The sequence below is a fragment of the Myotis daubentonii genome, chromosome 2, assembly GCF_963259705.1.
Source record: "Myotis daubentonii chromosome 2, mMyoDau2.1, whole genome shotgun sequence".
Lineage (NCBI taxonomy): Eukaryota > Metazoa > Chordata > Mammalia > Chiroptera > Vespertilionidae > Myotis > Myotis daubentonii.
In genome coordinates this window covers 195,902,318-195,929,185 of record NC_081841.1, presented here as the reverse complement: position 1 = coordinate 195,929,185, position 26,868 = coordinate 195,902,318, and the positions used below count along the sequence as shown (strand labels likewise).

The following is a 26,868-nucleotide window of genomic DNA, read 5'->3' as shown; positions in this document are numbered from 1 at the left end:
CTATTCCACTCCGGGAAAATATGTGAAAAATAAATTTGAATTTATTATTTTAGTACAGTATAATACAAAATTGTGGCAACAGAAAGTAAACACTACGATGAACTGACATAAATATGCTATCGCCTAGATGATCAGTTATTAAAATGGTACAATTCTTCTATTATAGAGGAAAAAAAAACCCATTTACACTGTACACAAAAGGAATTCCCTCCAAGAGCTATAGAGTGGAGAAAGCCAAATACTTGATTTAAAGGCTGGTTTGAAGAACACGATCTGGCCTTAGGACGCCCAGGCCTCTGCTCTGCTTCCTTGTGACTATAAATAGACATTCTGCTTCTAACGCAATACTCCTTTCCTGAAGGATCTAGCTGCTTTTTTATTACAGAGACATGCCTTTTTCCCTGTGGTCCCACTTCCAAAGCTGTTCGCATGGATAGATTAGGTGGTTAGGCTTTTGTTCTACCTATTTGCCCTGGATGGTGGTGTTCTGGGAGGGGTTGGCATTTATCTGTCTTTCCATCTCACAGAATACATTCTGATATCAGACCTTAATCCTGGAAAACTTCCAAAGAGGGAAGTACCTATGAAAATATATCCTCTCCCCTCTTCTACTGGTTCTCCCCCCCCACTGGTACGGTGTGATGGCTTAAGGAGAAACCCGCGTGAAGAAGCGCCGTCTTGGTGAGTCTTCTGAAGTGGAGGGAGGTGAGGTCTGCCATGATGCCAGGGAACTGGGTGTTCTTGGTTATGGGCGCATGTTGTCTTGAATCCAGTTTAGGTAATTAGTAACCTTGGTGTATACACCTGGAACATCTTTCTGCCCACAGCCAACACCCCAACTGATGATGCCAACCAAAGTCATGTGGTTGTCCTTCATACACACCAAGGGCCCTCCTGAGTCACCCTGCAAAAGGAGAACTGGTTAGTTGTTTGCAAAAACTGCTTTAGGTGGGAGTTAGGGTTAATATTTGTAGTGTTAGGATTGTACTCTTCATAGTACTTAGTTCACAGAGGAAAGCTTTTATCTCCATGATCTTGATCCTCTAAGAGGATTAGACTGTATCTATATTGTAAAGTGAATTTCTGAGATAATTGCTCAGACATTTCAGGCCTCCGCCCTGGTTTTAACTCCAGGCAGTTGTGTGGCCTTGGGCTAACTCTGCACTGAAGTACCTCTCTTATCAGTATAAGAGAGATAATACTACGTACTTGATGAGATTGTTCTGGGAATTGATTGGAAGAGAGCTTGAAAAGCTCTTCAGAACAATGTATGAGATTCAATAAAACTCTTGGTAACTGTTTGCTGCTGTTGTCTTGCTGAATCAAAATGATTTTTGGTTTTGAACTTGAAGCTTGCAAATAATCACTTTGCAGGCAACCTTTATGTGAGTGTTGAGCGAGGTGGTACAATGAAGAGTTCTGAAGAAACTCTTCAAAAAGAGACCAAAGGCTTGTCAAGGAACAAGGGGTTCACAAAGAGTCCACCAAGTCTCCCAGGCAAGAGCCTGGCCTTCCTTCTCTTGGCACCCCTCGCACCCCTCCTCTCAGTGGTCAGCCTGACACACTGCAGGCATGAACATGTCTCATCAATAACAGATTCTTGGCTCTATTTGGGTCCTAATACACAGGCTGGTCTGTGTCCCATGGGCCAGTGTCTTGTTATCATAAAACAGAAGTACTGACCCCAATAAGGGTGCCAACACAGAGAGCCTGACATGGTTTCCTTTCCCAGGTTATTGGACTGAGTGAGTTTTTAAACCTCGTTTTTCACAAATCATCTCTATCCTACTTCCCAGCGAGTTGCCCTTCTTCCTTCCCCTGCTACAAAGCAGACTACGATCCTCCAGCACCTACGTACGTCAAGAATTTCTTAATTTGTTTTTCTTTATCCATCACTCCAACGGCCAATTAATTGCTTGGGGTTTACAGGAAATCCTGTACTAGGTGGAGTTTCCTGTGCAGACGCCGGGGAAATTTCCTATAGCTCAGATTTCTTACGTTTGGGTAACTTTGATCTTTCTCCGGTTGCTTCACTCTCAGAGGCCCTCATGCAGAATCCCCAGCGCCCCACTAAGATGAAATCACGCCCTGCTGGCTGGAGGATGGCCATGGTTAAGAACCTGATGGCCAAGGGGCACTTTTACCCTTGGGTAGGCTCGGAGTATGGAGAGGCGCTCATGTTTACCTGGCAGGCATCGTGCAGGTTTGCTTGGTTCCCTCCACTGCGCGTGTCTCCAGCACACAGCATGTTGCTCGTGACGGTTTTGTTAGATAAATACTGAGACGTGCAGCGGTCGGAGGGATACAGCCTGACATGCCCTTCCTTCAGCCGCTCAGAGTAGAAAGGAGAAGCTGAAAAGAGAGGAGGGAAAGCATCTTATGATTTTAGGGAAAGTTGTCAATCTTTTGGAAGGAGAAAGCCAACTCTTCTAATAATTGCTAAGATGTATCAGGCTTTTACACATATTAGGTTGAGTCCTGGGACACGGCCAATATGTTCCTGTTTTGCCCTATAAAAACAACGATTTTATAGAGTTTTATCCAGGGTCTCCCAATAGCAGCACTATGGCCATATAGACCTGAAAATCATTTTTGTGAGGGGCTGTCCTGTGCATGGAGATGTTTGGCAGCATCCCTGGCTTCCCCCCCCCCCCCACTAAATGCCAGGATACACCTCCATCCTGAATTGTAATAATCGAAAATGCCATCAGACATTGCCAAATGCCTCCTGGGGGACAACATCACCCCAGGCGAGAACCACTGGTTTAACCCAATCTCTCATTAGATCATCGTGACCAAGGAGGTAGCTAGCTAGTTCTGTCCCATCTCACCAACGAGGAAGCTGAGGCTTGGAGCCCTGTAACATATGGATCCAAGCAAGAGTCACGCTGCTAGCGAGGAGCAGAGTGGGGATTTGAGCTCAGGTCTATGGGCTGTAGTCCAGGATCCATACCCTTAATTACTGTGTGCTCTCTTGTGAGAACCTTCTTGAAATCTGAAGCTCTTCAAAGCACTGGTACTGTTTGGACCTATCCTGTGACCCTGTGACCCGGTGAGGTAGGGGAGGCCCATGATGGGTGCTCAGGACTTCGCCTCAGGGGACTTGCCCACACTGACACAGCAGCAGTGCCCGCCGGGGCGGGAACCACTCTCATGACCACTTTCTCCTCTCTCTGGTCAATGACTGCAGCCCCTGCTGTCCTGCAGACAGGCAGGATGGGCCGTGACTTCCTTCCACTTACACGCCTCGTGCTTGCCGTAGCCAGAAAGCTCACACTCCGTCCAGTCGGGCAGCTGCAGGTCGGCTTCCGGGAGACAGACGGTGCGGACAGAGCCAGTCTCCTGGGCGCACTCGAGCGAATCAGATTTCAGCTGCAGCAGTGCTGGGAGGGAGAGCGAGGGAGAGAAAACCCTGTGTGCAGAGCTGCTTCTGATTTGGGGGGAGGAAGGTGAGGGAGAGGGCGAGGGTTTGGAAGGAGGGGTGCGAGTGCACCTGTGTGCACGTGTGTACACGTGTGTGTGTGTGTGTTGCAGACTGGAGTTTGAACTGGAGCAGGGAGAATAATGACATCTTACCAATGTCATTGTTGTAAGTGTCTTCATCGAATTCCTTATGAGCGATGTATTTTTTGACTTCAAATTTCTGCTCTTCCACTCCAGGTTCCAGCCGGTATGTTCTGCCCAAGACCACCTTAAGGTGGTGGGGAGGAAACCTAATGGAGAAACAGCCTTAGGACATTCTTCCTGTTGCGAGGTCTCCTCTAAGGAGAGCAGGAAAAGCCGCTGGGCCTCTGAGTCCCTACCTCTCCTGGAAGCAGTGGGCAGCGGACAGGACCCAGCAGGAGCTGATCAGGATCCCCCCGCACAAGAACCTCTCTCCTGGCGACCTCCTGTTCTGGACAAAGATGGCAGCCTGCCATGGGTGGGAGGTGATGTCCGAGAAAAGTCCTCCTTTAATGCGAAACTGAGGCAGCTTGTACTGTCGCCGGCCACAGGTGGCTGGGTGAGAAGAGGACAGGGAAGGGGGATGAGGTCTGTGATCCTGAGGTGAAGTCCTGAGCACCCATCTTGATTTCTTCCCTTGGGACCCCTGAGTTTCTACTGGCTCTACAGGTTGGCACAGGTATAAGTCTCCCTGGTGATAAAAACCACAGCTTTCATTTGTTGAGTACATGGTACATGCCAACACTGTACATACACCATCTGTGACCCTCACAACACTGAACTCCAGAGGCTGAAAACTTTTTGCCCCAGGTCACAATGGCATCTGGATTAGAACCCAGATCTGTCGAAACCCATAACTGGGGATCTTTCTGCTATGCTTCATTGCCTCTAGTTTTCTTTCTGCAGCCACTTCCTGGTTTAAGAAATAACGAAGCATTGCAACTTCCTCCTAGGGAATGTTTGCCCCATATCTTTCCCATCTACTCAGCCTGACCCATCCTTCAAGGCCCAGGTAAAATCCTACATCTGCACGAAGCCGATTTAAGACCCCCAAGCCCACAAGGTTCCAAGAAAGCTTACTGACACCACTCACTGGGGACTCACACAACCTTGCTTGTGAGTTCACTGATCATTTGTGTCTTACCTGCCCAGTTAGACTCTATGTTTCTTGAGGAACATTGTAGCTAATCTGTGTTCACAGGAACTGAGTAATAATAATCTATTCTCAGACAATTTCCTGGGCATGGGAAGCGGATATCTACCCAAGAGTGTTAACCCCCACCCTTGCTTTAGTCATGGAAGCTCCCTCCCCAGCAAGGCCTGACCTTCCTGAAACTCTGACAGCCTCACAGTCTGAACCAGACAGATGTGAAGACACAGGAAAGGGCAGAGGAAATGGTCAAGAGGGACAGGGCAGTGGGGCTGGGCAAAGGGAGGTGGCCAAGGGCCGCCCTTACAGCACTGGGGGATGTCACAGTATTCCCACGTCAGCTTGCGGTCCTTCAGCACGTGGCACCAAGGCTTGGTATCCCCGTCTGGATTCCTAGATGATAAAGGGAGTTCAAGGTTTTAGATCACCTTTTCAATCACATCTCAAGCCATGGAAGAGGGGAAGGGGGCTCAGTGAACCGATGGCAAAAACAATGAGCTGGGAAGGCGGATCCTGAGTTCTGGACTCGGCTCTGTCACAGACCCCACCATAGGAAAACAACTTTCACATCAGCAACATGACATGCTCATCTCCCTGGGTCGTTGGGAGGGACTGGGGGCTGTGCTGTGAAGAAACTCTGTCAATTCGGTGGAATAACAGTGCCATGTGTGAGCGGACCAGATGAGGACTAAATGGCGATGGGAAAGGACCTTGAACTTGGGATTTGGGTTGAAAAACCGGTGGACTTTGCTTTTCATAATAGGTGTTATTCTAGCGAATGAATAGATTGGACTAGATAATAGCCATGGTTTCTTTCCACTCACTGGGTCTTTCATATAACTTTAGGCATCAACTCTTTTCCCATCCCACAGCCCCAGTCTTGTCCTTTGCACAGACCTGAGCCCCTTGGATGTTGTGCTACATACCGGCAGTAATTGTGCTTGCCCAGGCCCAGTGCCTGGGCGTTGGTCTTCCACGCTGTGTTAATCTTGCCTACCAGGACCATGGAATTCCATAGGAGGCAGGAAACACCAGACACGGTGAGGCTGTGCGTACCACGGTATGATAATCCTTTTCCAAAGTAGCAGTTCCCATATTTTTCTGAAACAGAAGAAATCTCAAACTGAAACAAAACCAATTAACTGCTACAACGGGCAAGTTGGAGTTTGCAACAGGGCCTGCAATGTAGCCGCTGGCCTGGAGAATCGAAGGCAGCCGGCCTGCCAGTGAGAAGGGTGTGATAGCATCCCACCTCCTCGTTTTCTTTTCTTCAAGCCCTTTTCTTTCATCCTCACCCAAGGATATTTTCATTGATTTTTAGAGAGGGGGGAAGGCAGAGAGAGAGAGAGAGAGAGAGAGAGAGAGAGAGAGAGAGAAACATTGATGTGACAGAGAATATCAGTACCTCCCACATGTACCCTGACCGGGGATGGGGATCGAACCTGCCACCTAGGTATGTGTCCTGACCAGGAATCGAACCCATGACCTTTCGGGACAATGCTCCTACTAACTGAGCCACACCTACCAGGGCTTCTTCAAGCCCTTTCACATGGAGATGGCAAACGGCTTTCTGCTGGTGTGCCAACTTTGATCAACTGGAGATGGCTTCCTAGACTGCTGTGTTGAAAGAGCTTCTGAGGGTATATTCAGGTCCAGCAGGAAAGGGTGCTGAGTTTAATTAGTGGTGATGATTTCTGGAGCTGCTTTGAAAGTAATTATGGGTTTCCTTGTTTATATTTGACAGTGAACTAAGATACTTCAATAGAGGGACATGTCAGCAGGCCCTGATTTCTCAGATTTTGCCTGCAAGTGCTCTGGAGGATTTGCTGGGCTTGGGAAGGAAAGAGAGTGCTGCCTATTTTCACCTACTTGTCCCACTGGACCCTCTTTTCTCTCCATTTGAAACTCACAAAATATACCAGTATAATAAATAGTATAACTGGAAGGGATCTCTCAGGTCATCTAGACCAGGGAGTGCCAATTTAGACCAGATCCTGGGAGATGGGGCAAATGCTTTAGCATTACTGTAAAGCAGTGGTTCTCAACCTGTGGGTCGTGACCCCTTTGGGGGTCGAACGACCCTTTCACAGGGGTCGCCTAAGACCATCGGAAAACACATATATAATTACATATTGTTTTCGTGATTAATCACTATGCTTTAATTATGTTCAATTTGTAACCATGAAAATATATCCCGCATATCAGATATTTACATTACGATTCATAACAGTAGCAACATTACAGTTATGAAGTAGCAATGAAAATAATTTTATGGTTGGGGGTCACCACAACATGAGGAACTGTATTAAAGGGTCACAGTATTAGGAAGGTTGAGAACCACTGCTGTAAAGAGTCCTCAAATTCACAAGTGTGTCAGCGTTTGTTGGAGACGGAATGCACGTTATTCTGTATCGTATATTTAGAACTTCAAAACGTGTTTTTCATGCTATTGTGATAAGTAACAGTTATTTGTGAAAGCACCGCTGAATTCATATTACCTTTTGTAACTTAGTATTTTTTAAATTTGGGAAATTTTGTCACATTAAAAAATATATATATATATATATAGAGAGAGAGAGAGAGAGAGAGAGAGACAGAGAGAGAGAGACAGAGACAGAGAGAGAGAGAGAGAGAGAGAGATTGAGAAATAGGCCCAGTAATCAAAAAAGGGGAAATTCCCATTCATTTTCAAAAGGACTGGCAACCACTGATGCAGCGCCACCTTCTCTGTAGATGAGGAAACTGAGGGTCAGAGGTGTTAAGAAATCAGCTCAAGGTCAACAAGAGCTAGAGGCCAAGCCTGGGTGAGGACCCAAGTCTCATGACTTTCTTCCCTCTGCAGCCCAAACGGTGAACTCGCAGCCTGCTCCCTTGTCTCCCGGTTGTAGAAGGACCGTCAACCTGTCCTCCTAGACTCTCTTCCCCAGGACCCCACAGGGAAGGTGGGGTGGCTGCACTTACCCTGGGAGCAGACGGGTGTGCTGCAGAACTCCGGGACGTACTTCCCTGCCTTGAAGACATAGCACCAAGGTTTTGAGTCTTTGTCTGGGTTTCTGAAAAATCAGCCAGAGAAAGCCAGGGGGCATTAAAAGCGGAGCTTCCCTCGCAGGCCCAAGGATTTTGCATCCTCTTCTGGGGAGAGTTAACGGGCTTTTGGTTGTGCACAGGAGAGGTGCATCATGTCAGGTGGGACTATGACTCAGTTACTGTCTCCTTTTGGAGATTAAGTGTGGTTTAAGGAGATGTGTGCGTGTGCCAAGTTGGTAAGGGGTGGACTGTGACCGTGAGTTTTTTGTGTTAGTGTGGCTGGTGGTGTTGGGAAGGGATTTTGTAGCTGTGGTTAATATCTACAGTCAGTTGACCTTAAGAAGATTATTTTTGATAACGTGGATGGGCTTCACCTAATGAGTTGAGGGCCTGAAGAGCAAAAGTTGAAAAGAAATTCTGTCTCAATATATATATATATCCCCAGTGGAGCAGCTTCTCTCCAGAGAAAACCTACTCCGTAGGGAAGACAGCCCTCCCACCTGCAGTAATTGTGATTCCCAAGACCCAGCTTGCTGGCATCTGGCCTCCGTCCGTGGTAGGTCTTCCGGGCCAGAAGGCTGCTGTTCCAGTTGATACACTCGGCCCCACTCTCCGCGGTGCTCCACGTGCCCCTGTAGGTGACACCTAGGTCCTTGTAGCAGGTAGCTCTGGCATCTGAGGGAAAGCAGGAAACACAACATCTCACATGTGAACCCCCTTTCATTGAGTTTCTCAAAGGGGTCTCACATCGGCAGCTGCCATCACCCCAAACCAATGAGGCAGGCTGGCTGCGGACGCTCCTGGAGCGCAGGAAGGGAGTGGGTGTCTAGGCTCACCCAGCTGGCTGGTGGCAGAGCCAGACTCCAAAGTGGGCCCGGCACTCTGGTTTTCTAACCGACCCTTGGATGACCCTTCCTGTCCCCTCTCCCCACCTTGCCTCTGTCTCCAGGGTAGATTTCCTTTCCGGGTAGATCTGGCAATTGGGATTTCAGTCCCTCTCTCACACCCACCCACCCACTACTCACCTATTTCACAGAGTTTCCCACTAAATCCTTCAGGGCACTGACAGATAAAATCTGAGAAATAGAGAGCCTGCCGACACGTCCCCCCATTGAAGCATCTCGGTTCCGTGCAACCTGTCAGGCAGAAACAGGAAACCCCTAATTACTTGCCAAGTAGCTCCGAGAACAACATGAGTTAAAATATTAAGAGTGCTGTCTACATGTCAGGCACTATTCTAAGCAGTTTACAACATTAACTCATTGCATTCTCACGGCGAAGCATGAGGTACGTACTATCGTTCCCCCGTGTTACAGAAAAACAACCCGCAGCTCGGCAAGTGAAGGCATTCGCCTGAGGTCACAGAGCCTTGCTCCTTTCTGCTCTGCGCCTTCACATTTGCCGAAGGCGGATCATGCCCAGAATCTCTGTTTAAAGATTTCAACGTGTCGGGGACCAATCAAGACAGGGTTGGGGCCATGAGCCTGGATGCTGACGCTCAAAGCCTGGGCTTGAAGTCCCTACGTACTTCTGACGGGCACAGAGTGGCACTGCGGCCGGCCGCTGTTGCACCAGCAGTGTTCGACGCGGTTGCTTCTGAGCATGGGGCGCAGCCACGACTCGTGGTGACGATATGTCGTCTGGGTTTTTTCATCTCTGCAGGTCACTGTAACGAAAGACAGGCTGGCCTGTTAGGGCACAACTCACCAAAGCTGATGGTCCACCTCCAGTCTTACTGAGAACATTCCTACCTCACTCTCATAATCCATCCTTTATTCCTTTCTTGTTCTCCACTGGAAGACAACAAGTGCCTAATATTTTTTCTCCAAAGACTCCCTTTATTGTTTTTTTTCTCTGATGGACCCTCATCTATTAAAGTACATGTATTAGGTCAGTGGTCGGCAAACTGCGGCTCGCGAGCCACATGCGGCTCTTTGGTCCCTTGAGTGTGGCTCTTCCACAAAATACCAACTTCTGCGCATGGGCTTCTGCGCATGGGCCACGAAGTTTCAATCGCACTGTATGTGCGCGCCCACATGTGGCATTTTGTGGAAGAGCCACACTAAAGGGGCCAAAGAGCCGCATGTGGCTCACGAGCTGCAGTTTGCCGACCGGGGTATTAGGTAATACTCTATTTTTTTCATTTTAATTCATCAAAACTATACACATGTATATAATTGCCTACCAGAGTTTTTGATCCACAGGAGTATTACCACACTGAAATGATGCATTTCTGGCCCCAAACAAAGAAAATTGGTGTTTTGATCTGTGTAGAAAACATGCCACTTCCATTCGTATTTTTGAAGGACTCGGGGCCATTAAGTCGAAGGCTCCCCCCAGCTTTGTGACTCCCTGACTGACAGCCTGGCTCCTGGAGGACACCCCCTGTCTTCTCAGATCCTGGCTCGCTCGCCTCAGCTACCTGGGTGCATGTGAGTGAGTGATGGGGGGAACCACACAGGCATCTTTGCAGAATTGCCCTGTACCATTTCACCTTCACACATAGTTAAGTTCTGAGGTGGGGGATAGAAGATAGATCCCCTGACAGAGCCTGAATCCCCCTGAGCCCTAACCTTGCCTCCTACCTTCATCAACCCCTTTCCACCTCAGCTTCATCTCACCTCTGTATGACCTGGCTCCTCTTCTGAATCGCCTGTGGATTTCCTGCAAAGAAACCAGGGGTGGAGAAAGGATCAGTACATGCTGGGTGTCTTAAGAATAAAGGTAGCCAATCCAGAAGACCACCCATCAACCTGCCAATCAGATGCCACCTGCCCAGAGATTCCCCCTCGGGTTAACTGGCCCCATGGAGAAAGTCCATGTCCTGCCTTCTTGTCTAATTCTTCCTCCCCTTCTAGACTAGCGCTGTCCAAAAGAACTTTCTGAATGATGGAAATGTTTAACACCTGTGCTGTCCAATACAGAGCCACGAATCCATGTGGCAACTGAGCGCTTGAAATATGGCTAGTCTGACTGAACTGAACCTTATATTTTATTTATATTTTATTTAAGTTTAAATTTAAATAGTCACAAGAAGTTAGGGGCTGCCATATTGAGCAGTGGAGCTGTAGTCCCCATCTCTTTATGTAGCCATCTCTGACTCTCTTGTACAGGCCTGCTGCTCAGGTATTGCTCAGTTGGCCTTCTATGACGTCCTTTGCTGCTGGACATTTTCAGAGAGCATGCGTATGGTACATTTCCATCCCAATGAAACAGTAAGCAGCAGGAGGGCAGCCTGCCTGCTTCTATGGCTTGCAGCACTTGCATTGTTTTGAAAGTATTTTATGGATTAATTCTAACACATTTTTAAAAAATAGCTCCAAGAAGGTGTTCGGAGGTAGTGGAATAGAACCAAAAACTGTTCCCTCAAGTCACAATAAGTGCCTAGGGCCTGCTGCCGTGTATTTGCAGCTCCTCTGGCCCTCTGGCCCCTTGCCTCTCCATTGAGGAGCCCCCGGAGGGACCACAGTCCTAAGGAATGAGGCACACAGACGTGAACTGCACACCCACCTGCCTGGGCAGAGTGAAGACTGCTCCACAAAGCAGCAGTACACACAACAGCTCCCTCTTCATTGTAGTCATCATTTCTTCAGTGTCCCTTAGATTCTGGAAGAATGGGGGTACAGCTTAATCATGTGATGTGAGAGGTCAAGGAGTACAACAAAGGTCAAGGACCTGCAACTTCATCATGGCCGGGCGCCCCAGAATCAGTTTCCTCCGCCGGAAACGCCCTGACAAGTGTCTGGAAGGTGTGTGTGTGTGTGTGTGTGTGTGTGTGTGTGTGTGTGTGTGTGTTTACATATAGCAGTAAAATACACAAGACACCAAATCTACCGTCTTAACCATTTTTAGTGCAGTTTGATGACAGTAAGCACATTCACACTGTTGTGCAGTCATCACAGCTGTCTGTTTCCAGACCTTCATCTTTCCAAACAAACTCTGTAGCCATTTACACAATAACTCCCCATTCCCCTAGCAACCACCATTCTATGACTTTGACTGCACTGGGGACCTATATAAGTACAATCATACAATATCTGTCCTTTTGTGCTTGGCTTATTTCACTTGGCATAATGTTCTCAAGGTTCATCCATGTCAAAGCATGTGTCGGAAATTCCTTCCTTTTCAGGCTGAATAATATTTGTCTACATAGACCGCAGTTTGCTTATCCATTCATCCATGGATGGACAGGGATTGCTGGAAGGTGATTTTGTCCAGAGATTTCTGTGGGCTGAAGGGTGAGACCATCTCTGGCACTTCTTGGCAGCCCAGGACCGCGGTGAGCTGGCGTGGTTTCCGTTGAAGTGAATTCCTGCCCTGGGGTTGACTAGACAGAGCCACAATAATGTCCTCCCCCTGACTTTTTAGAGGAAGCCATAGGGGTTTATTGCTGGCACATCACAGGGCCCGCCTCCCTCAGGTCGCCTCAGCTCTTCCACTCATGACTTCCATGCCTCTTTGTCCAACAAAGAGGAGGCTCCTCTGGGCCAGGCCGCCCCCTCCCCACCGCTCCATGGGGATGTCGGTCTCTCTCTTTACAGACAGGCCTGACAGATTTGTAGAAAGGGGCAGAGGCATCTGGTTTTAGTCATGAAGCTCAGATCTTCCTGGACCCCAAATTCCCGGCTTTCATGTGCCTCTCCATGCTCTTGCTCTCAGCAGCTTAAAGTAGGTTACTTGGTCGGGATGTTATTTTGTGGTCTGGCAGGCCCACTGGCTCCTTCATCCTTAAGGATTAAATTAGGGAATTTCTTTCCTTGACTCATTTCCCTCCAGTCACAACAACTTTTGGTCCCACCCCTCCCCCCTATCCCAAGGATCTTCAGTGCCCTGTCCCTTTAGAGCAGTGGTTCTCAACCTTCCTAATGCCGCGACCCCTTTAATACAGTTCCTCATGTTGCGGTGACCCCCAGCCATAAAATTATTTTCGTTGCTACTTCATAACGGTAATTCTGCTACTGTTATGAATCGTAATGTAAATATCTGATATGCAGGATGTATTCTCATTGTTACAAATTGAACATAATTAAAGCACAGTGATTAATCACAAAAACAATATGTAATTATATATGTGTTTTCCGATGGTCTTAGGCGACCCCTGTGAAAGGGTCGTTCGACCCCCAAAGGGGTCACGACCCACAGGTTGAGAACCGCTGCTTTAGAGGCTCACAGGCCTTTCCTCCTGGCCTGGCTCTGGCTCTGGCTCTGGCTCCTTCTTTGTTTATTTGCATAGAACCTCCCCTGCTGGAAGTGTCATTCCCTTCTCATGGCCCCAGGCTCCTTTCACAAAACAAAGGAGCCTGGGGGACTCTTTATGCCCCAGTGACTCTTCCTAGGATGCTGGTCACAGGCAGGGGAGTGAAACCAGAGCTGGGGGAACTGGGGAGAGGGCAGGAGGGCCAGGTCAACAGCGAACTCAGCAGGAAACCCAGGCCATGGGCTCAGAGGGAGTCTCCCAACCAGCACACCCCTCCCTCACCTCCCCTTGCCCATTATGAAAGGAACAGAAAGAAGTTCAGGATCTGGGCTTTTGTTCCGATTTGGCATGCCCAAAGCCCTCCTCTCAGGTGGGGGTGTGCGGCGGTGCCCTTTGGGGGCCCTTTCTTAGAGAAGGAAGTGCACTACTATTCACTGGTTTCAGGGGAAAGAAGTAGGCCATCTAACATAGGAGCACACAGAAAGCCTTCTGAACACAGGGAACTGCTCCGGACTTTCTTTCTCAGCTGTCCTTAATTTTGCCCCTTCTCACAATGTCCCCAACTTCCTCTTAAATTTCCTTTCTTAATGGTATCTCATTACTTATGACCTTTAAAAACAGATCTTCTTAAATGCATTCCCCCCTTTCTTCCCAACCTTAATTATTTTCACATATTTGTAGATGGCCCCATCCTTTATTGTCTTAGCCAAACCTTGAGGATAAGGAGACCTCTAAGCTCTCGGAACATGAAGAAATTCTGAATGAAATAATGAATGAATGAATGAATGAGCCACCAGCTGAACAAGGAACTTAACTTGCATGCCAACAACCAGTCTTTTCAATATTCTCATTCACCCAAATCCAGGGGATTGGTGTAGTCTTTTCTCTAGATGCCTGCCGAGTTACTGTTTTATTTCAAGAACTCACCATCCTCCTAAATGGAACACAAGTCCAGATGCTGGAAGTGGCAAAGTGGGAAGTGAAGTATTAACATATTTGCATTCCCTGGACAAATGTGGGGAGGGAGACTAACCCGGGAAGGAGTAGCCTGGCTTAGGGCTGGGTACAAAGACTCCGACAGCTGCACCATGTCAAACCCTTTAGTAACTATAGAATCAGCATAAGGGGGAGAGGAGCATATTTTTGTCTTCTGCTCCTGGGAGAGTTAGAGACTCTGTCTTCTCTCAGTCCTTGTCCTCCTCTGCCTCTTTTGGCCTTGCTGAGCCTTGAGCTGATCCAGTGCAAATGAGTCTCACACACACACACACAAAAAACGGGATAGCTCCATCCTCACTGTGCAGAGGCAATGAGAGCAGCTGGACAGGCTGAAGGGGTAAGAGAATGACAAAGAAATGAGTCACCCGCCAGCAGACAAGCAGCTCGGTCTAAAGACAAAGGAGAATGAGAAAAGGGAGGGAACCGTGTCTTGCTTTGCCTTTGTAAAAGAGGTGGGTGTAGAGGTCTGGGCCGTGCCTGGACAAAGAAGAAAGGGAGTACCAGAGACGTGGACTCAGACCCAGGACCCCTGGGACCCATGCCAGCACACCTCGGTGGACCCCAGGTTCCCACCAAAGGGAGAAGTACCAGATGCTCATGGCGAGGCCAGGGTGGGAAGTGAGATTTGAGGAGTAAGTGTAAGAAGTCCTTCTGAGGCTCACTTTATAACTGAAAAAAGATTTTAAAAAATGTGTTCTCTTGCTTTTGCTATATTTGATGGTTTCCCAGAATCAAAGAACTAAAAAGGCAAGGAAGCAAGGGGAAGGGAGGGAGGAAGGAAGGGAGGAAGGGAAGGAGGAAGGAAGGGAGAGAGGGAGGATAGAAGAAAGGGAAAGAAAGAAAGAAAGAAAGAAAGAAAGAAAGAAAGAAAGAAAGAAAGAAAGAAAGAAAGAAAGAAAGAAAGAAAGACAAAAAAAGAAAAACCATGAGGGCTCTCACTTTTGTTAGACTGGACTCTCTGAATCACTGAAAGAATCATTGTGTGAGCCCGGCAGGCGTGGCTCAGTGGTTGAGTGTCGACCTGTGAACCAGGAGGTCACGGTTGATTCCTGGTCAGGGCACATGCCCAGGTGGCAGGCTCGATCCCCAGTGTGGGGCGTGCAGGAAGCAGCCAATCAATGATTCTCTCCCACCATCGATGTTTCTATCTCTCTCTCCCTCTCCCTCTCTAAAATCAATAAAAATCTATTTTTAAAAAGAATCACTGTATGAGAGGAGTGATGGGATGGCCGTAAAGCCTGCCATTCCCAAGGCCCCAAGGCGCCAACCCTGGCAGGCTCAACCTGGCACACAAAGTTGATTTTTTGCCGATTTGTAAAAGGCACCCTCTCTGGTGGATGAAGCTCAGCAGACTCGGGCTTGGCAAGTTGACAAGGACTCCGTGCAAATAGAAAGAACAGGGCACATGACTCGGCAAATAATGCATGGCCCGGATTTCAAGGATGCAAGGGCAGGCACCCTTGTGCAGGACACAGCTCACATGCTGCATGTGCAGCCACAATTCATCTGCTTCCACAGCACCTCTGACCTTGCCGCCCGGAAGCCCTGTTGGGTCCTGCCCGCTGCAGTGACGGAGTGACGCCGGTTACTGGTCCCTCTGAACAAGTGTGAATGATGCCTGTTCTAGGGAACAGCGGGAACAGTGGTCTGGTTACTGTCCTCAAGCCCAGGATGTGTGCCATTCTGTCTGAGAAATCAGTGATCACACCAACCAGAAACTCTGTGTTCATTTCCGCAGGGGAAACATGGGGGAATGCTGATGGATGGGTGGTGCTCATCCATCAGCATTCCCCCATGTTACCCCTGCGGAAATGAACACTGAGCTCATAATTGTTTGAGTCTGGACTGGGTGAAGTCATTGAAGTGGCAGCAGGACAGCTAGAGGAAGGACCTGGGGACAGCAGAGGAAGTGTTGTCCTCAGTGCCTTTATACCCCCTTTGCTTTACTCTTTCCCTCCATTCTCCTCCTACCTTCTTCATCTTCCCCCAGAGAAATCTGCTCTCCATAAAGGAGCTGACATGCTCATTCACGTAAAGTTAAAATGACTGAATAAAAATCAACATGCTGTTCTTCCAAAGCATCTATATTTTGAGACATAGGATCTATTCCCAGGAATGCAAAAACGCAGTGGGCTGGACTCTCAAGGTTTCCCCCAGGGCTAACATTGTATGGTTTCTGTTGTGAGAACAAATGACAGAATGAGTGTACACATGCTGTGTAAACTGTAAAACACTTACAAATGTGTGTAAGTACTTTTATCTAAACATTCAACCACCTGCTATAAAGTGATTTGCAATAAAGGAACTGTACAAATGCAGTCACTCACTCAGTCAAGTTCTCTAATTCTAGGTACAAACGATGCCATTGTCCCACTTGTTATAGAACTGAAGGATTTAGTTTCCATTTTTGCCCACAAGGAAAAGGCAGACACACAAGCTAGGTAGAGAGAGATGGAAATTGCAAGGGAAAGACAAAAGCAAATAGATACTCTGATCGAATTTAATGCCGTGTGCAAGGTTTGCAATCTGAATCTTTGGTAAAGGAAATTTTGGAGTTATTATTGTGTTTCTCTCTGGAAGTCTGAGTAAGAGAAAGTCAGCCTGTAAGAGTCCCAAATACCCTAAAATGACTCATGGCTATAAAACCAAAAACACCCTCCCTCCACCCCCCTCTCCCTCTAACCACCGTGGCCCAGAATGGATGCCAACAAATTAGAAAAGAAATGGTCAGAACTCCTTGGAACAGCAAAGGCATGCCACCAGAGAAAGGACAAGAGGTGAGGTGAGATGGGAGGAGGAACCAGGACTCGGGAGAAGGGGGTGAGCTCCCACAAAAGCTCACTATTGTCTGAGCCAGAGTCAGAGGCTGGGACAGGAGCCATTAGCCTGGTAGCTCTGGTCCCATTTATACAGGTCCTGCATTTTATAGAGACCATGCTCTCAGAATAGAAATCAGTTTCAAAAACTGCCATCATGGAAGCAATTCTTAACCTTAAAAAAGGTCATTTTCTGCCCTAACCGGTTTGGCTCAGTGGATAGAGCGTTGACCTGCAGGCTGAAGGGTCCCAGGTTCAATTCTGGTCAAGGGCATGTACGTTGGTTGTGGGCACATCCCCAGGAGGGGGTGTGCAGGAGGCAGCTGATCGATGTTTCTCTCTCATTGATGTTTCTAACTCTCTACCCCTCTCCCTTCCTCTCTGTAAAAAAATCAATAACAAAATATAAGAAAAGGTAATTTTCTATGTGCCAAAGCTTATTTTCTCTCTTTTTAAACAGACCTCTTTGTAACTGGGAGATAAGAGAGGAAGAGTCTGTCTATTATTTAATTCCATCATTCCAATGAGTCAATAGAACAGAATCCTGCCGCATCGCCATTCAATCACCAGGGTAGAATTCTCTCCAAAGCATCTTGAAAATATAGGCATAAGGAACTGAGTCTAAATCAGGTGATATTAACCTGGCTACTCACAAAAGCTATACTGAGCATCGTCATCTCCTCAACATCCCACCCTCTGCCAGGTAATCCTAGTGATTTGGGGGAACCAAGGGAGTGTCGTTTGTGGGTCTAGGAAAATAGAAGTCCACCTGCCTTCTCCTTCCATAAACACACACACACACACACGCACACGCACACGCACATGCACACGCACGCACACGCACGCACACGTGCACACACAAACAAAAACAAAAACAAAACCCTTTCCTAATGAACTTGGATCCTTGCAAAAACAACAACAAAGTTCAGCTGGCAAAAGCGAATTCAATTAGTCAGTGCAGTAAAATGTTAACCCCAAAGTCTGGATCTAAACAAGGCGTGTGGTCTAATGTTCATCTAAAAGAGCCTCCTGTTAAGCAATGAGGGCAGTTCCTCCTGTTCCTTCCACTCCCTAAAGCAAACATCACTGCATGGTAATTAAATGCGTAATAATTTGATATTTCTTCAGATAACCTCCAGATTTCAACACACATGAACCAAGCAAAGTGATCAGAAGCTTTCATTGTATCATTACCGAAATTCATCCGCATTTTATTGGCCTCACATGAAAGTGATGTTGGAGTATATTTTTGAGAAATGTCTGGATTAACGCCACTTGCTCATCATGTATTTGAGTACCTACTACTTGCCAAATAGTTTAGAAAACCCTTTTACATCCATTGAATTATTTTTTATATATTTTATTGATTTTTTACAGAGAGGAAGGGAGAGGGATAGAGAGTTAGAAACATCGATGAGAGAGAAACATTGATCAGTTGCCTCCTGCCCACCCCCTACTGGGGATATGCCTACAACCAAGGTACATGCCCTTGACCGGAATCGAACCTGGGACTCTTGAGTCCACAGGCCAACGCTCTATCCACTGAGCCAAACTGGTCAGGGCCCATTGAATTATTTAAGGCAGGGGTGGGCAACCATTTTTCTTTCAAGGGCCATTTGGATATTCATAACATCATTCGAGGGTCATACAAAATTATTAACTTAAAAATTAGCCTGCCAGCCCAGCCAGCATGGCTCAGTGATTGAGTGTCAACCTGTGATCCAGGAGGTCACGGTTTGATTCCCGGTCAAGGCACATGTCCAGGTTGCAGGCTCTATCCCCAGTGTGGGGCATGCAGGAGGTAGCCAACCAATGATTCTCTCTAATCATTGGTGTTTCTATCTCTCTCTCCCTCTCCCTGCTGCTCTGAAATCAATAAAAATGTATTTTAAAAAATTAGCTTGCTATATTTGGTCAACCATTTAATTAATTCACCCCTAATGCCTTAGCAGGGCCAGACCAAATGATTTCACAGGCCTTATAAGACCTGTGGGCTAGACGTTCCCTACCCCTGATTTAAGGCAAGATTATTTTGTTTCTATGGATGAGAGAACTGAGCTTCAAAAAGGAATAAGGGTCCTAGCTGGTTTGGCTCAGTGAATAGAGAGTCCAGCCTGCAGACTGAAGAGTCCCAGGTTCAATTCCAGATCAGGGCGCATGCCCAGGTTGTGGGCTCAATACCCAGTAGGGGGTGTGCAGGAGGCAGCCGATCAATGATTCTCTCTCATCATTGATGTTTCTCTCTCTCTCTCCATCTCCTTTCATCTCTGAAATCAATAAAAAAAATATTTTTAAAAAACAAACAAAACATAAGGAATAAGGGGCTTGGCCCTTAGGTGACACACCTTGTTAGAGGTGGTGTCGAGACTCAGACGCAGGATACCCAGATCTAATATCCAAAACCCAACACTCTCTCCACTACTCCTACTGTATCCGGAGGCTGGATTGTCGCATGTTTCATGTGGACAAAATTGCTGTTTGAGAGAAGCAGCATGTCTGCATGTGAGAAGCACAGCCTCTAGAGCAGTGGTTCTCAGTCTTCCTAACGCCGCGACCCTTTAATACAGTTCCTCATGTTGTGGAGACCCCAATTTCATTGTTACAAATTGAACATAATTAAAACATAGTGATTAATCACAAAACTATGTAATTATATATGTGTTTTCCAATGGTCTTAGGTGACCCCTGTGAAAGGGTCGTTCGACCCCCCAAAGGGGTCTCGACCCACAGGTTGAGAACCGCTGCTCTAGAGTCTTAACTTCAAACTCCGCTGACTCCTTCCTTACAGGCTGTGTGGAGCTTCCTGGTTTTCCTATGGGGCTAGTCATGCGCACCTTGCCGCATTGTTACGGCAATAGAGAAGCAGCAGGTAAAGCCCCTACTAATGGCTGTTGCACAGTAGGGTTAACTGCTTACTGTCCTCAGAAGTGGGAGCACCTAAGTTTACAGCTTCTCTCTGGAAGAGTAACTAGAAGCTGCCAAGGTAGAAGGGACCCCAAGCTCTATGGGGTCCTCATCCTGTTCATGTGTTAATCCTAAGTACTGTTTCCTCGATCGTTTGCACATCTTGTGATGACTTGCAGCCAGATGCTTTACAATGGAGAGAATCAAGCCCTTTATCTATGTGTACAGATCAGTATCAACAGGAGCCCTTATTTCCTGCATGTGGGGTGGTGCTTTTTATCCTGTCTTTAATCTGTGTTTTTATTTGCCTTTCCCAGGCCTATTTACACCACACATGCCTGAGTGATGGTTGAGAGAAGCCGGAATTAGCGGCTAAGACAGCAGGAAGGCTAGACTCTCGCTGTTGATAAGGCCCATCAGATGCGGAACACACGAATGTTTGACAACCAGAGGCGTTGCATGTGAAACAGGAGGAAACCCGAGCTTCCCAGAAAAACAAAAAAAATGCAGAAAAGCCTTCTTTTTCTCTCTGTAGCCCAGGTGGCAGGCACTGGCTCTTGCCACGACGAGCAAAACTAAACAAGTTTCTCTTTTTTGTGAATATGACAAAGTGTGAACAGCCCCAGCAGAGTTCTCTTTTAGATTGTTCATAGTAGGTCGCTGGGTTTAGCTTCACCAACCAGTCCCCTGTCCCCCACCTTCAAGCAACTCAGCTGATGTCAAACTGCTCATGCAAAGATGCCTAACAAAGGGGCTTGAGAACCTCCTTGGGTGCCACCCGCCCCGTGTCTATCAGAACCCCATCCCATCCATCGCGATCTCAAATCTAATTTCTTCCTTTCTTGAATTCGTAGGCAATGACTTGCTCACTCTCTGATGACTTGCTCACTCTCTGTATTCACCATCAAACATTTATTGAGCACCAACCCTGCACTAAGCAGAGGCTCATGGTATAAAGACACATATATTCTGTCCTCAAAAACTCACAGTTTAGGAAGGGGACAGACAAGTAACAACTAGACAATCATAGTAAGAGTGTGATCTGTGCTGTGATAAGCAGGGGGGTTGGGGGGATGGAAGGTAGATACGCAGAAGAAGAAAGAGTCCTACTGGACTGTGGAGGAGGGGCTCTAGCTCACTTTTGTTGAGGCGGGGGGTCAGGGGCTGGTCAGGGTAAGCTTTCTGGAATGGATACTATATAAGCTGTTGATTGAACACAAGAATGAAGCACAGTGTTTCTTGACAGAGTATATCCCCAAACAGGCCTCTCCAAGCCACTGGGAGAGATGGGCCCATTGCTTGGGGCCCAGAACAATAGCTAGAAGCAACCAGAGCCTCTTTCTCTTTAGGGCAAACACCTTTCTCTGGGCAAAGGAATATAATTCACACACCCCAGGGTCTCCCTTCCAGGGTGTCCCTAGGAGGAAGGGTGGTTTGGAAGGCCCAAGAGGTCTAAGGATGTTGGGGCCTTGGGGGAAGGAGTTCAATTTGGATCCCCTCATGCCTAGTTGTAAGTTAATGGAATATTTGTGGCTACACAATAAACAGAAAAGGCTCATAATATAAAGGTCTCCCAGGATCTGGGTTCAACCTGACCTTGAAGTGATCAGAGGCTCCAGGTGGAGTCAGGTCTTGTAGGTCATTTCCCAAACAGACCTCTCCAAGCCACTGGTGTACAGGTCAGAAGCATCACATAGTCACCCTGCACACCTCAGCTGGGGCTGTTGGCCAAGAGTTACTTTCTGGGTCATGGCCTTTGGCATAGATAGTGCTGTCAGCTGCTAAGGAGACTCAATTGTATTAGTTCTATGCATACAGCTGGTGAGCATTTCCTGGGTAATCATGATCAGAACCAGAACTCGCCTGAGTTATTCCTTCAAAAAATATTTATGAAATGCCTACTGTGTGCCCAGTACCTGGTTCATGTTGCCTTCTGTCATAAGTCTTAATTTTCAGGTGATGAAGAGGTTTATCTGTTTTCCTACCCTCTTCTACAGAAGTCTATTTCCCAGCAGGAAAGTGCACATAAAATATACAAAATATCACTAAGAAAACACGTTGTCCTTAGATGTAGGTAGACAACTAAGCCAAAACCATGTGGCTGGACTAGGGCAGATGATCTCTAAGATTCTTTCTAGCTCTATCTCCGAGTCTAAATCATTCTCACTTTTTTGTCTGATTTGATTTGACACCCATCACATGGTTTTGTGAGCTGGTTGACGAGAATGAGGTTTACAATCTGAAACTATAAACAGAATTTTTCTCCATGCAAAGCCATGTCCCAAAGAAGGCATACATACGCAGAGTATTCTGCTCACTCATGGTTCATCCTAGCCATCTTATCAGGACGGAGCTGAAAAATCACAGGAAATGGACATTTCATTCTGAGGCTGCAGATGCACAATGCCAGACAATCAGCACCCAGATTTTTCCTTGCACCTAGATACTCGGGATCTCAGCGTAGTATATGGAATTGGAATTTTGACTGGCGCTAAGCCCACTATCATTGCTTTGAACCATGTGGCCACTGGAGCCGTCGGACCGAAAATAACCTCCAGCCGCCCTGGCGGCTTTGGGAGCCCTGAAGCTTGTTCCTTCCACAGGATGATCCTCACCTAGTGACCCCTCGGGCTGCTGTCAATCCCATGACCGGGAACACTCCTGTTGCAGGTCAGTAACAGGCCTCATCTGGACAGTAAGTTTCTCCAGTTCCTCTGGGGTTCCCATCCCTCATTTACAAAAGCCTTAGATGGCCCTGGTCCCTTTACGTCACACCACCAAAGCTAAGGCCGCACTGTCTGTTATGATCGTTTGAAATGTACTGACCATCAGCTCTGCTCATCAGCGTGTTAGGCCCCAAGGAAATAAAAGTCCTAGAATCCTGCGTCAATGAGCACAAACTTATAACAGCATCATTGCAGTTCCTCAGCTACTCCCTGGTGGCGGATATCCCAGACTGTGATGAAGCAACTGAGAATAGCACAGACAGTGGGAGAATCTGACCCGAGGCTTCACAGCGTCTTCTGAGATGGTCTTGGGGAGTCTGGACAGAGACAGAGCCATTTGGGTACCTAGACCCAGAGATTGGAGGCTGGTGCCTCAGACATTTTAGGTAAAATACTAGTAAATGGATGGATGGGATGGGGCTCTTTCTATTTCAATCTTTACTGCATCCCCGCCAGTGCCTGGAGTCTGACTCTGCTCTCACAGGAAGCTCTCACCCAGCCGCTCACTCTGATCCTCATGTATTGATTCTGGACAAGATAGTGTCCAGATCCCAGCCCGAGTCTTCCTGCCTCCAGACTAAGATTGCTAGGAAGTCCTTTTGAGGGAACTCCACTTAGCAGCTGTATTTGCAGGATTTCTTCATGGGCTTATAAATAGACACGCACATGTAATGTTTTTCTGTCATCAATCGGCGGCAGGAGACTGCCGTCATTATTCCAGCTCGGTCCTTACCACACTGCTCTGCACTTGAGATCGTCATTAGTTACCTGGGAGCTCAGCATGTTTTCCTCTCTGCCTCCCTCCTCCCCTCCCTCCTGCCCCGTGAGGTTAAGAAAATAAAGATAATAACAGTGCAAATCTAGAGACTTGATATGCTTCTTGCAGAGCGCTTTAGGAATAAAGGACGTTGCTGTGATTTTTTTCTCTGTAATTGAAAACTCCTTAAAGAGGACCCCACATTTGCACGCTGGGCAAAAAGCCAGAAAACCGAGCTTCTCTGGTCCAGTGGGGATGGCGGGGGAAGGGGGAGCTCAGAGGCCTTTCTCTGAAACCCCCTCCTCCTCTTTCCCAGCACTTCCCACCTAATCGCGCTCTGGAAATGTCACTCTCCCAGCCTCAGTTTCCCCGTGGGCTCCTTGAGGGGGGCTGCCTAGCCAGACATCCCCGCCCCCACCCCAAGTGGCCCGCTGGCAGCTGATTTTACAGTTCTTGCCTGTTAGTCATGAGGTGCTCCTGTTGTCTATTCAGAGCATTTCTGTGTAATTCTTTTCACGTTCCCCTTTACTCTGCAAGCGGAGATTTCTTACCCAAGAGACAACCCCTCCTCTTCTCTCTCTTTCCCTGCCCCAAACACTTCAGCCTATCCAATTAAATGCAGATTCAATTAGAAATCTCCTTTGGGTGCAGTCGCTAGCTAATCCTCTTTTTGTCTGGAGCACAAAGTCAGTCCCTGACTCAGGCGTTCCTTGAATTGGCTTAGTTTGCCAGAAAGACTTTTACGAGAGAGAAGAGGAGCCGCTGGACAGCGAGGCACAGAATTCAACCTACCTCCACTCCTTGCCTTGCTTGCCTCCTGGAAAGGCTTTCTTGTCGGCCCGGACTCTAGCAGGACCTCAGCGCCAATCTCTGCACAGCTCCAGCCTCCTTTGAATTTCAAGGCAGGGGGTGGGGTCGGTGGCCCCGGGTGGGCGGGCTTCTCTGCAGCAGGAGGATGCCCAGTGGACAGGGCCATGAGGGAGCCAAACAGGGCGGGCCTGTTTTCATAAAGAGGGGGAGGAAGTTCAGGATGGAAGCTGCGTAGCCCATCCTGGCTCCGGGCCAGCCTGATTATTCACAGTCCTGATGTCATCGAATACAACAATTTGGGAGTTGGACAGGACCCTAAGAGTCATCTTTATTTTTTTAGAATCCTAATCTCAATGACGTAAAAGGGACCTCAGGATCCGCAGGCTCTACGCCTTTATCAGGAAAAGAGGTCTTCACAATTCTAAAGAAATACACACCGAGGAGGAGGCCGAGGGGTTCTTCTGGAATCTCCAGCCGTAACTCCGCCCCTCTGGACACAAGAGGTTGGAAGGAGTGGCCAGGTGGACCAGCTGCCCTCTGGGCAGAGGAAATGCCAGGGTTGGAGCGTCTGGGGTAGCGGTGGGGGCGTTTAAGGGCAGGCACCTGCAGTGGAAAGTGCCCCAGCCTAGAATCTGCTTCGTCAGGCACCTGCCCTGCCACTCCCAGTTCTGTGATTATGAGGAAAATCACTGCTCCTCTCTGTAAAGTAAATCAGTGGTCACTGAGGTCAACTCAGCTGCAGCATTCCCTGCGTGGAATTCAGGCGGAGGGGGATGGGGTGCTGAGCTGAAATTCTATCACTGCCATCCATCCATCCATCCACCCCTTAAACTGATGGAAGCGGCTCAGGGTGCTGGAGTTTGCTCTTTAATGTAAATGCTCCTGGAAACAGATAACCTGTTTGACTTGTTAACAGATGACTGATAAAAGCAGCGCAGTGTGGGGCAAGCCTTCGGCTTGAATCAGCTCTGCCGGTCATGAGGGACGTGAGCTCAGGCGAGTTTTTCAGTTACGCTGAGCTTTCGCATCCGCATCCGCGGGTCAGGTGTGAACTAGAAACAATGTGCGTAAGATCACAGTCAGTGGCTCATCACAGTAAGTGGCGTGTGTTGTTATTGGTCGATGTCTAGCTGAGACCAGGCATTGTGAGCGAGGAGTGAGAGAAAGGATGCCAGGAGAAGGGACAGGTGGGTGGCAGAGGACATTGTGGGACAAGCAGCTATTCTAGGAGAGGCCAGATCTCTTCTATTCTGATTCTTAATGTGCTCACATTTGTTAAGCAATGAGAGCTGATTTTGAGGTTGGAAAATAAGGCAGTTGTAACCAAAGTCAAGTTGTTTTTTCCATGTTTTTATGAAGATGTAGTTCTGGCCCTAACCGGTTTGGCTCAGTGGATAGAGCATCAGCCTGCCGACTGAAGGGTCCCAGGTTCGATTCCGGTCAAGGGCATGTACCTTGGTTGCAGGCACATCCCCAATAAGGGGCATGCAGGAGGCAGCTGATCGGTGTTTCTCTCTCATTGATGTTTCTAACTCTCTATCCCTCTCCCTTCCTCTCTGTAAAAGGTCAATAAAATATATTTTAAAATAAAAAGACGTAGTTCTGTCAATGGCCATTATTAGAAAAAGGGAAATAGGGGTCCAGTTAGCTACAGAGCGTTGGGGACAGGACATCAGATAAGCCGCAGCAGAGGGCGGCCCTGTACCACGGAGACGGGTCTATTTTCCTGTGACATGGTATGCCATGATGAGGGGCTGGGGCTTTCTCTGGCATTTTGGTTCAGCAGGAGTGCAGGGGTGGTGGTGGTGGTAATGAGACTTTAACTTGAACTCCTGGAGAGGATGATTTGCACCTGAACCATCACACTTAACTCCTCAGATCACACAGAGACTGTAGTCTGGGTATTGGCTCCTAAGGCCTGGGCAGTGACCGCTGGGGGTGATCAAGGAGAGGGATAGGGAGAATCCTTCCCCACCACCTGTCAGGTCACCTACAATTCCACCTTGCCAAACTCATTCCCTTCGGTTTTTAACCACCACTTAAAACACAAATGTGATCAGTTAACCTGCGGTCTTAAGAAAGAGAGGGGTGGGCCGAGAGCAGGAGATTGAGAGGATGGGTGTGCAGGTCACCAACAGGTGCCCCTGAGCGTTGCTGAAATACTCCCAAATGACTCACACCAGTGGATCCCTGGTGCTAGCACGCACGCACCCTGGGGCCTCTGTGTTCCTACGGAATGTGAGGTCGCTTTCCTTTCACAGACTCGGGGATTCTGGGCCAGCCTGAGAAGGAGGTGGTGGATGGAGGGAGGTTAATAGGAACACAATGGGAGCCTTGATTTTAGTCAAGGGATTGCAGTGGGGGCGGGGGTGGGGGGGATGAGAATAGATCTTGGTGAAATCACATCCTGGCAAAATTGTATCAAAGCCCTTTGCTTTCAAGGAAGGGAAATAAAACCCAGGCCCAGATAACACGGAGACAAAGTGGGCGCAGGGAAACCAGAAGAAAGCATTCGTACAGAGCTTGCTCAGCCTGACACTATTTCTGAGGCGAGGCCTCCCCCACCTCTCCCAGGATGGGCCCAATGCGTCACTAGCGGGAACATCTTATCTCCAGAGTGGGCACAGGGATGGGGCAGAAGAACACGGACCACTGAGATCCCATCAGCTGAGTAAGAAATGATGTGACGTCTGTGGAAACTCAAGCAAAGGGAGATGGACAAGAGGCTTATGACAAAGCAATTTGTGATCAAAAGACAGAAAATTTGTGTATAATCTCAGAAGGTTTAATTTTGGAGCTTATCTGGCTTTTCAGAGGCTGGGGTGAACAGCACAGTGGATTTGGAATGGTGTTGTTATGACATGCACTGTCTAGGCCTTCATCTAGGCTAGAGATACCAAGTTGGCCAGCTGTACCAGTGACCTGACTTCTGCACGAACACCAAGAGACACCAATTCTTGTGGACTTTTTAGGGCCGAATGCCTGGGAAGTATGGTTGTTCTTGTTAAGAATTGTTCACCAGGCCGTATGAGGGCTCTTTG

General features: G+C 47.9%; 1 protein-coding gene across 1 annotated transcript; it reads right to left on the bottom strand.

Moving 5' to 3' along the window:
• Window positions 1-19: 19 nt before the first annotated feature.
• Window positions 20-23,959, bottom strand: PLAT (plasminogen activator, tissue type). The gene is made up of 14 exons (XM_059685297.1): window positions 23,810-23,959; window positions 11,132-11,227; window positions 10,243-10,285; window positions 9,150-9,287; window positions 8,647-8,757; window positions 8,122-8,296; window positions 7,556-7,647; window positions 5,521-5,695; window positions 4,902-4,987; window positions 3,804-3,999; window positions 3,577-3,713; window positions 3,243-3,383; window positions 2,186-2,352; window positions 20-904 (listed from the first exon to the last, which is right to left on the bottom strand). Exons 2-14 carry the CDS (start codon window positions 11,204-11,206, stop codon window positions 746-748), a joined length of 1,695 nt encoding a protein of 564 aa, XP_059541280.1. The 5' UTR covers window positions 11,207-11,227; window positions 23,810-23,959; the 3' UTR covers window positions 20-745.
• Between the last annotated feature and the right edge of the window lie 2,909 nt (window positions 23,960-26,868).